This window comes from Panthera onca, chromosome D4 (genome assembly GCF_046562875.1).
Source record: "Panthera onca isolate mPanOnc1 chromosome D4, mPanOnc1 haplotype 2, whole genome shotgun sequence".
Taxonomy (NCBI): Eukaryota; Metazoa; Chordata; class Mammalia; order Carnivora; family Felidae; genus Panthera; species Panthera onca.
Genome location: NC_138351.1, coordinates 31,770,205 through 31,783,490, shown reverse-complemented (window position 1 = coordinate 31,783,490; position 13,286 = coordinate 31,770,205). Strand labels below are relative to the sequence as shown.

Sequence of the window (13,286 nt, the reverse complement as noted above, 5' to 3'; positions counted from 1 at the left end):
AATCCCCGGCCTCGGCGATCTGGGAAGGGTTGTGTGTGTCTGTGGAGTGCGCCTGCGCAGCTGTGGACGCCGTAGGTCAGCTTCTTGGTCTGGGGACCGGTACTGGAGGAGGGGATTCACCCCAGGGCACGGGCAAGTGTCGGGCGCGACCCGCGGGAATAAAAACATCTGCTTGCCTGGAGTTGGTGAGGCTGAGCCGACGCTGCCTGGATCCTGTAAGCCTTGAAGATGGGAAGTGGGGGCAGGGCGGTTCGGGGAACCCAGGGCGACACTGAGACCACGGGGAGGTCCTAGGCTGTGCAGGAGTCGGTCCGTCTCAGGGCCGTTGCGGGCACAGGTCTGGCAGCCGGGCCCCCACGGGACTGGGCCTGGCCAGGAGGTACAGGGCAGGCTGACCTCCGCAAGGGCTGCGGGGCCCGGCGCTCCCTCTACCTCGGTCTGTGAACATCGTCTGGAAGCTGAGGGAGGCGAGCGGGGCGGAGAGCCTTCGGCCTGGCCCCGCCTGCAGTGTCCCTTTGGGCCAGGCCCGAGAAGGTGCTCTGAACTCCGGGAGATCGTGGCCCTGTCTCGGTCGGGAACTGGGGCTCTGGATGCCCTCGTGCCTCCTAATTTCTTCCTCAGTTTGGGGGTAGTTAATGGCGGTGCTGGCGGCAGAGACCACATGTGGGGACAGCAGAGCACTGGTGCAATCCTGCCCACCTTCTGGGAAGGTCTTTCAGAAAGCTTTCAATTCAAGAAGCATGTCTCACCCCTTGCTGTATATTTGTCAAAAGAAAGATGTGAGGTGGCTACCTAACCCCTGGGGATCCCTGTCCCTACTTGGGATCAGGTGTTCTGATAAATAAGATTTCCTGGGTCACCTCGGTATTTTCAGTAAAGAACTTGGACCAACAGCTTCTTAGTTGCCTTAAGATTCTGAAACTCTGATCAAAACCTAAATTATCATTGCACAATTACAATGAAGTCTGTTTCAATTCCTATAGCACTTGTCAGCCTGTTTTTAATTTTGATGGTTGAATCATATACCTCCAAGTCCTTGGCCTGTTTTTCTCCACCCACATCCTTAGCCTTCTTCCAGGAACCTGTAAATATTTGCGAAGGCACTTTAAATGTTTTTACTCTACAACATCTCAGGAGAAAATAGGATGGCTTTTTTAAAGGATTGGTCTCATCAAATACTGATCTCATTTTCCTTTCTAGGTTTTTGAAACATGAATCCTTCACTCTTCCTGACTGCCCTTTGCTTGGGAATAGCCTCAGCTGCTTCAAAATTCGATCAAAGTTTAAATGCACAATGGTACGAGTGGAAGGCAACACACAAGAGATTATATGGCATGGTAGGTAACATATGAAACTGTCCAAAGGGACCCCCAAAGAGAAAGAGTCCCTTGCCGTTGGGAGTTTATAGCCAGAGAGTAGCATGTAGAAGTCAGCTTTCACCAAGGCAATAACTTCATGGCACCCATTATTGAGCACAATATGGGGCATAATTCCTGTTGTGTGGTTGCTAGAGAACAGCTCCCAGAAATATAAGCCATCCTGGGCCATGGCTTTTTTCCCTGTCTGCAAATCCACTAGGTGAAGATGGGCTGGTTTTAAGTAGGAATAAAGATGGTAAGTTATATATTTGCCTCTAGAATGAAGAAGGATGGAGGAGAGCAGTGTGGGAGAAGAATATAAAAATGATTGAACTGCATAACCGAGAATATAGCCAAGGGAAACATGGCTTCACAATGGCAATGAATGCTTTTGGTGACATGGTGAGTGTCAGCGTGGATTGCTGTGCTTTTTGTGCTTCCTGCCCTCTGTACTTTATCAAAATAACCTCTTGCCTTTTCAACATTTTACTTACTTTTCCTTAAAGACCAATGAAGAATTCAGGCAGGTGATGAATGGCTTTCAAAACCAGAAGCACAAGAAAGGGAAAGTGTTCCAAGAACCTGTATTTGCTGAGATCCCCAAATCTGTGGATTGGAGAGAGAAAGGCTATGTAACTCCTGTGAAGAATCAGGTATGATAATATTTAGCAGATCTCCTTCCAAGAATAAAGCCAAAAAGGAATTAGTGTCCTTGCTTTGGTAGACAGTGGAGTTTGTTTGTTTTGTTTTGTTTTGTTTTAAGAATATTCGGGTATATGGGTTATTGTGAATCTTTGTATTTATCTTATAAACTGATAACTTTTTTATTTTCAGGGTCAGTGTGGTTCTTGTTGGGCTTTTAGTGCAACTGGTGCTCTTGAAGGACAGATGTTCCAGAAAACTGGCAAACTTGTTTCATTGAGTGAGCAGAACCTGGTGGACTGCTCTCAGCCTCAAGGCAATGAGGGCTGCAATGGTGGCCTAATGGATAATGCCTTCCAGTATGTTAAGGACAATGGAGGCCTGGACACAGAGGAGTCTTATCCGTATCTTGGAAGGGTAAATGGAGCTCCTTATCTTGTTATTCCAGCTCGGCTTTTGAAAGCTGAACATTTTCAAAGATAACAGACACTTTACTCAGCATTCACATTTTAGATGCAAACTGACAGAACTGTCACTATAAATTATCAGCCTTAGCACACGTTCTCTGATTAGATGGTTAGCACATAGCTGTCCTTAATTCTGTGTAACTTGGAGGCTTTTTATACACCATTCTGCACATAATTTCTGCATAGTGAAAAATTTCTTATGGACAAGTAGGCCTAAGGGGTTTCACTGAAGATAACATCTGCTAAGTTTTCAATTTCAAATCAGAAACATTTGGCTATTAACTCACAACAAAGCTGACTTGGAAATCATTAAGCTGCAAACTGCTGAGTCTTGAGGTCCTAGAACTGGAGGTGTGGATGGTAGTGATCAAGTTTCTTTCCCATTTACCTTTAAAAGGACTCAGAGCCCTGTAACTACAAGCCTGAGTGTTCTGCTGCTAATGACACCGGCTTTGTGGACATCCCTCAGTGGGAGAAGGCCCTGATGAAGGCAGTGGCAACTGTGGGGCCCATCTCTGTTGCTATTGATGCAGGCCATCAGTCGTTCCAGTTCTATAAATCAGGTAGGTGTTTGTATTTTTATTATAGAAGTTCAGGCAGGCAAAATTGGAAAACACAACCATAATTGTTTGGTGTTAGGTTTGGAGTCCTGCTTTCCAAGACTAGAATTTTGAGTGTGTGCATTTAATATAGTGATGTTTCCATTTGACATATTTTAGACATTTTCTCATGACAAGCTCTCCTTAAGTGTTTTTAAATGGCTGTGTAATTCTGCAAATACAAATAATTGATGTAAGTATTCTCCAGTTGTTGGACCTTTTTTCCAAATAATGTTTACTATTGAACTGTAAAGAACCCTGTGGCTCAAGTGTTATTTTATAATGTGCTGTTTCCTTAGTTGGCATTTTAGAAGTAGAAAGGATTATGCTAAGTAATATTAGTAGAAGTAGCTAAATCGTCTTAGCCTTGATAACTAGATCTTATTATTGGAAATCCTTTTCGAATAGAAAATATTTTGGGTTTAGTGGAATTTTGTTGATTTCTAGTGAGTTGAGTTTATTAGTTACCATAACTATTTTTGGTAAATATTTAAGCTTTATATGTAATTTACTAATGGCATTTCATTGAATTTTGAGATGTCTCTTAACCGTGGTAGATAGGGTGAGTTACTGTCATGTGTCAATTGAAGCTTCTCACCCCAAATTTTACTCCTCTAGGCATTTATTATGATCCAGACTGCAGCAGCGAAAACCTGGATCATGGTGTTCTTGTAGTTGGCTATGGCTTTGAAGAAACGGATTCAAGTAAAAAATTTTGGATTGTCAAGAACAGGTATAAAACTCCAAATGTTATATATTAAATTGAAAAGGGAGTGCTTGTTTGGAATCAGTATTTGATTTCAAATCCAAAACTCATTTTGAAATCCCAGAACTTAGAGTGAACACTCTTGACATTTTTTATAAGGGTAAAATGTACTGATGTTTGATTACAGGATTCTGTAGCAAGCTTGTTGGACTTATTATTACATATTTATAACATTGCATTTCCAAATTTTGAAAACTTTATTCAGAAACACATCTGGCCCCAAGAGTTTAGGTAAAGGATTTTGCACCTGTAAGGTTAAGGGCTGGTTTCCTTTTTTGTGTCCAGTTTTTCAACAAGGTATACTGAGCAGAAACAACTGCTGACTCTTTTAACTCTGAAGGATTTTCTAAGAGTCCAGTGGGCTCTGTATGTCCTTCCTGTTACCATTTGTTGCCCTGCCATTTTATTCTACTTCCCAATTCCCAGAGGCTTTGAGGTCATCTGGATCCATTTTCACTGCTAAAGTTCTTTGAGAGGGGGTATAAGATAGCCTGCAGAAACAAACTGCTACATTGGAATCCTAGCCCTGCCTCAGTTTCCTATCTTAAAAAGTTAAGGACCTGTGGGAATTGATATACTTACCAATATATGTAATAGCACTTAGAATAGTGCTTGATAGCACCTGATATGTGGAAAGCCCTATTTTAAGTATTAGCTATTACTAATGAAGCTAATATGTACTTGATACTTTGTATAAAACAAAAAACTTCTTCTTTTTTCAGTTGGGGTCCAGAATGGGGCTGGAGTGGCTATGTAAAAATGGCCAAAGACCAGAACAACCACTGTGGAATTGCTACGGCAGCCAGCTATCCCACTGTGTAAGCTGGTGGATGGGGTATCAGAGGACTTAAGGACAGCATATCTGGAGGAATTTTTATCTTAAAACTGACCAAACCCTTATGTAACATAAGACACTTGAATCATTGAAGATCCAAGTTGTGATTTGAATTCTGTGACATTTTTATAAGGGTAAAACTTTACCACTACCTTAATTGCTGTTATAAATAGCTTTATAATGTTGAAGACTCATTACTTAATTCTAAGACTTTTGAATTTTCATTTTTTCAAAGGATATATAAAACTTTACCTTTTAAAATAAATTTTAACTCAACATGTAGAGGTGGAACTTCTCTGTTTTCAATGCATTAACTTTTTGTGTAGTTATAAAATCTAATTGGGCTATAAAGATATAACTGGATATGCCAGTGGTGCATTAGAAGGATGCTGGGTGGTTCTCAAGATTTTCTAATTAACAAATATGCAGATTTTATGTCAGCTGCCTATTGGCTGTGTTGACCCAACCCTGAATCTAGCAAAACATAACAATCTGGAAGGGCAAAGGTAAATTGTTTTAATAATTTAACAATTCACTCTTTAGGAAAGTGAGAAGACATTAAGATCTTAGGTTTTAGACACTAGAAAAGGAGATCCTCTTCCTTTGACTCAAGATGGTTAAAACCTAGTAAGGTTATGGGAAAAAAGTCTCAGAGCCAGTTACTGAAGCATCTCCTTGAATTGCTGGTAAAGACCATGTGACTACTTTGCAGTTGAATAAGGACCAGATTCTGGATTACCAAGTCTTTTATCTTTGTTCTGCCAAGTCTCTGATGGCTTTCACATAACTCTTCTAGGAAAAGCCTCATTTGTTGCCTAGTGTTAGCAAAAGTATATTTAATGTCTATGATGAACAAGTCTCTCATGTTTGATAGTAACTGGAAAAATGTGTTAAAGATCCACAAGAGATGAGTGTAGACTACAAAAATAGGCTTCTGGCCTAGGAAGATCACTGGGTCAAAATTGGGGGCTTAGCTAGCTACGTAATCTCTGAATTAAAACTAAACTTGGAAGGGAAAAAAACAGCCTAAGCATATGGTTGCACAGGTAGTAAATACAAATAAGACAATATATTTGTATATTTAAAAGATGGAAAGAAAATATGCCAAACTTTTGGGTGGGTTATGGATGATTATTTTCTTTAACCTGTTCCACAGAAGACATGTATTTTTATTAGTAGGGGGAAAATTGTGAAAATATACCTACATTCTGCAGGCCAAAGAAGCAGGTATACATGTGTTTAAAAATCTCATGCTCCCAATCAATAAGAAAACACAAGGACTAAGCTGGTGAAATATTTAATATAGCCATACTCAATTATGAAGGGAATGAGAGATCGAGGACAACTAGAACCTTATAGCCCACAAAACCTTCAATAATTTTTGTCCATACATCAATATAATGTACCATTTTCAATCTGAGTTTTCTCTAAGAAAGGATTCCTTCATCTTGCTTTGCAACAGCAGGCTAACTCAGTGGTGTCCACAGAATCCTGGAACAACTCAAGACTCTAAGGAAACATCTGGGTGCTAAACTGAAGGGAAGCATGATGGCTTTGTATTTTAAAAAGTTTCAAGTCTGTCAAAGCAGAGGACACCTCAGATGTCTAAAGTATTTGTTTTTGTAACTTCCAAAGACCTTTATATTTTAAGTTGTGAAAAGTTCCAAACCACATCTATCATCTAAAAGAATTTCAAAGGAGCCAATAGACTTGAAATAAAGAGAGCTGGAAACAAATGTTATCACTACAAAATCTAATCTGAAGAACAGGCTACCAGTATTTCCTATAGTCCAGACATCCAAATAGTTACTTATCCTAGTTAATATTTCAGAGGAAGTAAGGAAAAGTGAGACAATTTGGCAAGTTATGAGGGAGGAATTGGCTTACGTGGATTTGTAGCTATAACACATGGACATCTTGTTAGGGGAGAGAATGGTCTCAGTATAGTAGTCCCTCCTTAATTGCAGTTTTGCTTTCCATGGTTTTAGTCAACCACAGTCCAGAAGCAAATGATCCTCCTTTTGACAGGTGAGTAGGAGGTCAATAGTAGACTGATGCTATATCACAGCGCCTGTCATTCACGTCACTTCATCTCATCACATATTTTATATATATGTGTATATATATATATATATATATATATATATATATGATCACCTCTCACATCACAAGAAGGATGAGTATGTACAATAAGATATTTTGACAGAGACCACATTCACATAACTTATTACAATATACTATAATTCCATTTTCATGTTGATTTTATCCTATGCCTAATTTACAAATTAAATTTTATCATATATGTATAGGAAAAAACAGTGCAGTTGATCCTTGAATAACGTGGGGCCTAGGGGTGCCAACCCTATCCCCATCTCATGCAGTTGAAAATCTGTATAACTTTTGAATTCCCGAAGTCTCTTTTTGACTCCCCAAACCTTAACTAATAGCTTACTGTTGGCCAGAAACTTTACCAATAATACAATTAACATGTATTTTAGATGTTATACGTATTATCTACAGTATTTTTACAGTAGAGAAAAATGTTAAGAAAATCATTAGGAAAATAGATTTACATTACTGTAAAAGAATCCACATGTAAGTGGGCCTACATGCACAGGATAAGCCGTATGCTTAAACCATTGATACCACATTGCATATATATAACTTCAGATAACATTTTTGAGATATAAGTCTGTAAACTTATATGTAGACGCATATTGGAATATTCCTGTGCTTAACTCACTGAAAGTACACTTCGTACAATATATCTTTCAAGTGACATTTTCATTAAAATACAAGGGTTTGTAAACTCTTGTGTAGAAGCATGAGAGTAGCATCATGTTTAACTCATTAAAACGATACTGTATAAAAAAAGTGGGCCTACACAATTCAAACCTGTGTTGTTCAAAGGTCAAACGAGTGTGAGTTTGGTACTATCTGCAGTTTCAGGCATCCACTGGGAGGCTGGGAATGTATTACCCACAAATAAGGGGAAACTACTGTAATTAGAAAACTCATTTTTTGCACTTAATTTTCATCACCATCTCCAAGGTATACTTACAAAATCTTAAGCAAGTATAGACTTCCCTATTTCTGTTAGTGATTTATGATTGATGAAAGTTACAGTTAAGTTACAGTTAAGACCACATTTATATGTTTTGCCTATAAAATTTGAAATTGGCTGTTTCCTAAACTCAGTTACCTTTTGGCTGATATAAAAATCTAAAACAAAAAACTTGTGGGAGTTTAAAGAAGCAAGTATTAGTGTATATATACATGTTTACATACATATATATGTATGTATGTGTGTATGTGTGTTTATCTCCCATCACTTTACAGAATTTCAGAAATGTTCATGGTCATCACTATTTTTAAATAACTTAATAAGAAACTATTACCAAGAGCTGCTCCATGGTCTCTTTTCTCAGTACTACATATTAAAACTTTTGTAGTTAATATATTTCCTCATTCAACTGTGCTGTCGGTTCTGGGGTATAGAACAAAGGTAGTCACAGTCTGTCTCTTGTGGAGCTCACATTCTCATCTTGCTGAGCCCATGCATAACCTCCATCTTTTACCGTAGCCACCATTCATGAGCCCATTTGCAATGACAGGAGTGGCTGAGGAAAGAATGACTGGTAGTCACAGAACAGGTCATTTTATTCACTTGATTTACTGAGGTTACCTTTGGTGAGCATTTGCATGGGACAAAAATATAGTCATGCTTTTTGCCCATTCAGAGAGCTCTATTCACACACCTCTTCTCTAGGTCTCTTTGTCAGCAATTTTCCAACCAGGTTTCTTCCAAGACCCTGATAATCCAGCCAAACCATGGTTACAGCTCATGAATTAGTATATAATAGCACTTCTGGCCATTTTTCCTTCCAAGCAAAATGAACAACCAGATGTTCAACATTCTGCTCACGGGGAGGATTTCCCTTCACCACTGCCCTTTAGGGATGTCCCCAAAAGGGGTCATAGTGTGCTACAGTTGTCCACTTCAGTTAGTGTCTGCATATCACATAGAACCATCTATAAACCAGCCCAAGCTTTCTCTTCCTCAATCAACTGATTTTAGAGAATGCCCTGTGAGACCATAGGTTGAGGCTGGGAGCAAGAAGGCAGGAGTGGGGGCCATGAGCATTTGGCCCCTTCCTAATGTAACTTCTGCTTTGAGGGCCTGCTTAGACCCAATCCCATATATACCACTTCTACTTAATGATGGAGTGCTGCAATGCACATTTGGCTTTGTGGCTTGGTGGGTCAGATAATACACAGTTCATGATGAGCAGCTCATGAAATTGGTGGCCCATTTTTAAGCATTTATTCTCTAATACCCAGTAGCCAAGCTAAAAGCTGTTTTTCGAAAGGAGAATAGTTATCTGCAGAGGATAGCGTGACTTCACTCCCCAAATCCTTAAGGGTCTGCATTACTATTTGTCTATTGGAGCCTATCAGTGGCTCCAAACAGCATTTCTACTACTGACACTTCAAGCATCATTGAATCTACTGAATCATATGGTCCAAGGGGCCCAGTAGCTTGCATAGATAGCAGCCTGGACCTGTTGCAGCCTTATCTTGTTCTCAGCCCCACTCAAAATTTAACAGTGTTTTTGGGTTACTCAGTAAATGGACCAGAGTAGCATACTCAAATGAGGAATGTGTTGCCTTCAAAATCCAAAGAGGCTCACTAAGCATTCTCTTTTTTGGTTATAGTGGAGCCAGATGCAACAATTTATGCTTCATCTTAGAAGGGATATCTTGACATGCTCAACATCACTGAACACCTAGAAATTTTACTGAGATGGGAAGCCCTTAAGTTTTTGTAGGATTTATTTCCCACCCTCTGACATGCAGATGTCTTACCAATAAGACCAGTAAGTCTAAAATAGTTCCTACTTCCTGCTCACTAGTTCTATTTAGCATAATGTCATCAATGTAATGGACCACTATGATGTGGGGAAAAAGATAATCAAGATCCCTGAGAACTAAATTATGATGTACAGCTGGAGAGCTGATATGCCCCTAAGGTGAAGGTGTATTGTTGGCCTTGCCAACTGAAAACAAACTGCTTCTGGTGGTCTTTACTCATAGGTGTGGAGGGGAAAAAAGCATTTACCAGATCAATACCTGCATACCAGGTAGTAAGGGATACGTTAATTTGCTGAAGCTATGTAACCAGATCTGGAATAGCAATTGGAGTTAAGTTTATGGTTAGTTTATGATAATTCACGGGTTAAGTTTATGATAATTCACTGTCATTCTTCAAGATCCGTGTGTTTTTTTCACAGGCCAAATAGATGAGTTGAATGAGGATGTGGTGGTGAAAATCACGATCCCTGAATCTTTCAAGTCCTTGATGGTGGCCCTAATTTCTGAAATCCCTCCAGAAATGTGTCACTGCTTTTGGCTTACTATTTTGCAAGGTAGAAGCAGTTCTGGTGAATTCCACTTGGTCTTTCCTACTATAATACCCCTAACTCCACAGATCTGGGAACCAGTGTGGGAATTCTGCCCGTTGCTGAGAATGTCAATTCCATTTATCCATTCTGGAACTGGGGGGAAAAAACTATACTGAACCCACTGAGATGGACCTGAGCAAAAACTCCATTGATCACCCTTTCTCCATAAACCCCTACTCTGATGTGTGAGGTTTGGGTCTCCTAGAATTAGTGTCAGTTCAGAGGCAGTATTGAGTAGTTCCCAAAATGTCTGATTGTCTTATTTTTTTCCAAAACATATCACCTTTATAAAAGGCTATCAGCCTCTTTGGAACAGCCTGGGAGAAAAAATGAACAGTAAAAAGAGTATAAACAGAATAAAAATCAACAGTATAGTGGGGACACAGTTTCCCTTTCAGTTAAGGGTTTGGAGTCTGTAAACTGTCTCAAGTTCTGGAATTAATTGAGGGGCTGTAACTCTTTTTTTTTTCAAGTTAGACTTCTGCTGTTCAAGTTAGACCTAGAACTCATCTGCTTTTACAGATGATATAAGAATTTAGTAGACTGCCCACCTGCTTCTCTTCTAGGGACACTATTATCAGCTAGCCAGTGCCATAGGTCCTTGCAAGTCAGACTGTTCTAACTACTGCAGCAACTCTGCTGTCCACTTTGGTAACCATGTCCACTGTGGTGTGTTCCAGTTGGGTGGGGGTCAGTGGCACTGGCAGTGAAAGAATTCACCCGAGCCAGAACAAAGGAGATAGAAATTTATTGAACACACTGCAATGGAGCACTGGGCAGGACAGCAAAGGAGAAACTATCTGCCACAGTGGTGAGGGACTATAGTTATAGAGTGGAGTGAGAAAACATGGGAACTTATGGAATTTTCCCTTTTTTGGTACCTGTGCCTGGTTGTAAGTAGCTCATTGGTCAGTTAGGGCCTATGACTAGGTCGAGGTGGGTCACTCAGTGAGTCTGTTTACGTCCACTCGGTAGTCACTGTGGGCCCTTTTGTCTTGCTCAAGTTTCTATTGCTCAAGCACGTCACCTAAAAGTGGCCTCTACATCCACCTTATCTTTGGTGATTAAGTGCCACCATTTGGCTCCTGCCACCCAGGATCCACTTACCCCATTGCATTTAAGAATCTCAATTCAGTGGCAGCATTTTCCACTGTAATTTCTAATCTGTTGAGAAGAGTGACCACAGAGCTTTTCAAAGATACTAGGATTTCCCTCACAAATTTATTTCTTACAGTCATAGTGGAAGAAGTTGTGTCCTCTATACCCTTCTGTGGTGAGTGAGCATTGTTACATGACAAATCCACTCTAACATTTGAAACTCCCAAACCTTTGGATACCTTTTCTTCTACAATATACCAAAAGCATCTAGACTACATTTAGTGTAGGTGTAGGAGAGCAGACTGATTCTTTGGCCTTCCATCTTGTTCCTGTCCCTGCAATGATCTCCCTCAGGGATACTTGTTCCAGGTCCTTGGAGGTTTATGTATCCCCTAACCAGAATGCAAGAAGGCTTAATCTGATCATCCCTAAGGTTGTTTAGATAACTAGTAGAGATAATATCGTTTCTTCCCTTCCCCCACTCTGGTGCACAGATGATCTGTTAAATGTTAAACAGTTTGACCCTACAATGGCCTCTGCATACCCCCTTGCTCTATAAAATCTGTGGATTAAGCTCCAGACCTTGCAGACAACAGCTGCAAAGCACCTGGATCGTCATCCACCCAATCCCCATATCAGTAAAACTGTGTGTAAATGGTATGGAGTGGCTTACTTCATTTTTTGGTTTCAAAGTATCTCAAAGGATACCTTACTGTTCCTCTTCGATCTTCTAACAATTGGTGAGCTAAGCTAGAGACCTAAAACAAAACAAGCAGAGATAAAGGGGCTCTGTCAGGGGAAAGCCCATAGTCCGTGGGGGAAATCCCATTGTCGGTGGGGGAAATCCCAAGCTGGCCAGCCACTGTCATGTGGGAAGACTCAGCTAGGTTTTTTGAGCATTTTGGAGCAGTGCATGAATAGGGGGATACCCTGAAATGGCCCAAAGGATTGTTAGATATCCTATCTAGAATGGTAGGGAAAAGGGAAGGGAAAGTGAACAAGCTATTGTGGCAGTAGCTTGGCCAGAGATATGTGCATTATGAGACACTGCAGAATTATAAGTAAGGAGAGAATTAGAACAGACTAGAGAAGCATTGACTTTGGAAAAGGATGTACAAGCCACATCTAATATGGATATCTTGTCCACAAGAATACAACAGCAGGAGAAATGCTTAGGAAGTATGACATGTACAATGGCAAAGATGCATGGGTGCAGGCTACCATACACTAAAGTGAGAATTATTATATTTCAAGAGAATTGGGACCCTAAAGCTTAGGATCCCTGGAATAATGACTCCGCTTATGGGGAGGATATTATAATAGACAAGGAAAATGACTTACAGTCATACCCTTTGATTCAAACAAAGACCCAGGCCCCTCATGAGCCTTGAGATAACCAAGAATAAATTCCAACAAGTCAGAAAATGACTATGAGGTGAATTAGTGGAGCTAATGAGGCATTTTAAGCAAAAAGGCCAAGAAGGGATGCATCTTGTATGTTACAACTGTGGAATATTGGGACAGATGGTATTGTGTTAGAGGGTCTGAGATGTCAAAAATGGCCTCAGTCACTGCTCAACCTGCCTTGGAACAAAGGTTATATACCATGCCGCAGGCATGGGTAAGTGCTTAGCTAATTTGATTGATTTGATAAACTCTAGCATTAAAATGACCTGGCCTACAAAGTATGGACAAAGCCCAAATGTCCATTGATGAATGAATGGATAAAGAATGCATGCACTAGAAAACTAGAAAAATGCACACACACACACACACACACACACACACACATATATATATATATATATATATATATATATATATATACAGTGGAGTATTACTCGGCAGTCAAAAAGAATGAAATCTTGCCATTCACAACTACGTGGATGGAACTAGAGCGAAATTATGCTAAGCGAAATTAGTCAGTCAGAGAAAGACAAATATATGACTTCACTCATATGAGGACTTTAAGATACAAAACAGATGAACATCAGGGAAGGGAAGCAAAAATAATATAAAAACAGGGAGCGGGACAAAACATAACAGACTCTTTAAATAT

The 13,286-nt window shown here is 40.0% G+C and overlaps 1 protein-coding gene across 1 annotated transcript; it reads left to right on the top strand.

Moving 5' to 3' along the window:
• Nucleotides 1-4: 4 nt before the first annotated feature.
• Nucleotides 5-4,949, top strand: LOC132663512 (procathepsin L). Its single transcript, XM_060609835.2, has 8 exons — nt 5-215; nt 1,201-1,337; nt 1,638-1,760; nt 1,865-2,011; nt 2,193-2,417; nt 2,865-3,030; nt 3,685-3,799; nt 4,555-4,949. The coding sequence occupies exons 2-8, from the start codon at nt 1,212-1,214 to the stop codon at nt 4,652-4,654; spliced, it is 1,002 nt and encodes a 333-aa protein (XP_060465818.1). The 5' UTR covers nt 5-215; nt 1,201-1,211; the 3' UTR covers nt 4,655-4,949.
• Nucleotides 4,950-13,286: the final 8,337 nt, after the last annotated feature.

What these genes read in the sequence shown, in the direction of transcription:
- LOC132663512 (XM_060609835.2), top strand. Translation starts at nt 1,212, where the DNA reads ATGAATCCTTCACTCTTCCTGACTGCCCTTTGCTTGGGAATAGCCTCA. An exon ending in TGAATGCTTTTGGTGACATG is followed by an intron (nt 1,761 to 1,864) that starts GTGAGTGTCAGC and finishes TTTTCCTTAAAG; the next exon opens with ACCAATGAAGAATTCAGGCA. An exon ending in GTTCCAGTTCTATAAATCAG is followed by an intron (nt 3,031 to 3,684) that starts GTAGGTGTTTGT and finishes TTACTCCTCTAG; the next exon opens with GCATTTATTATGATCCAGAC.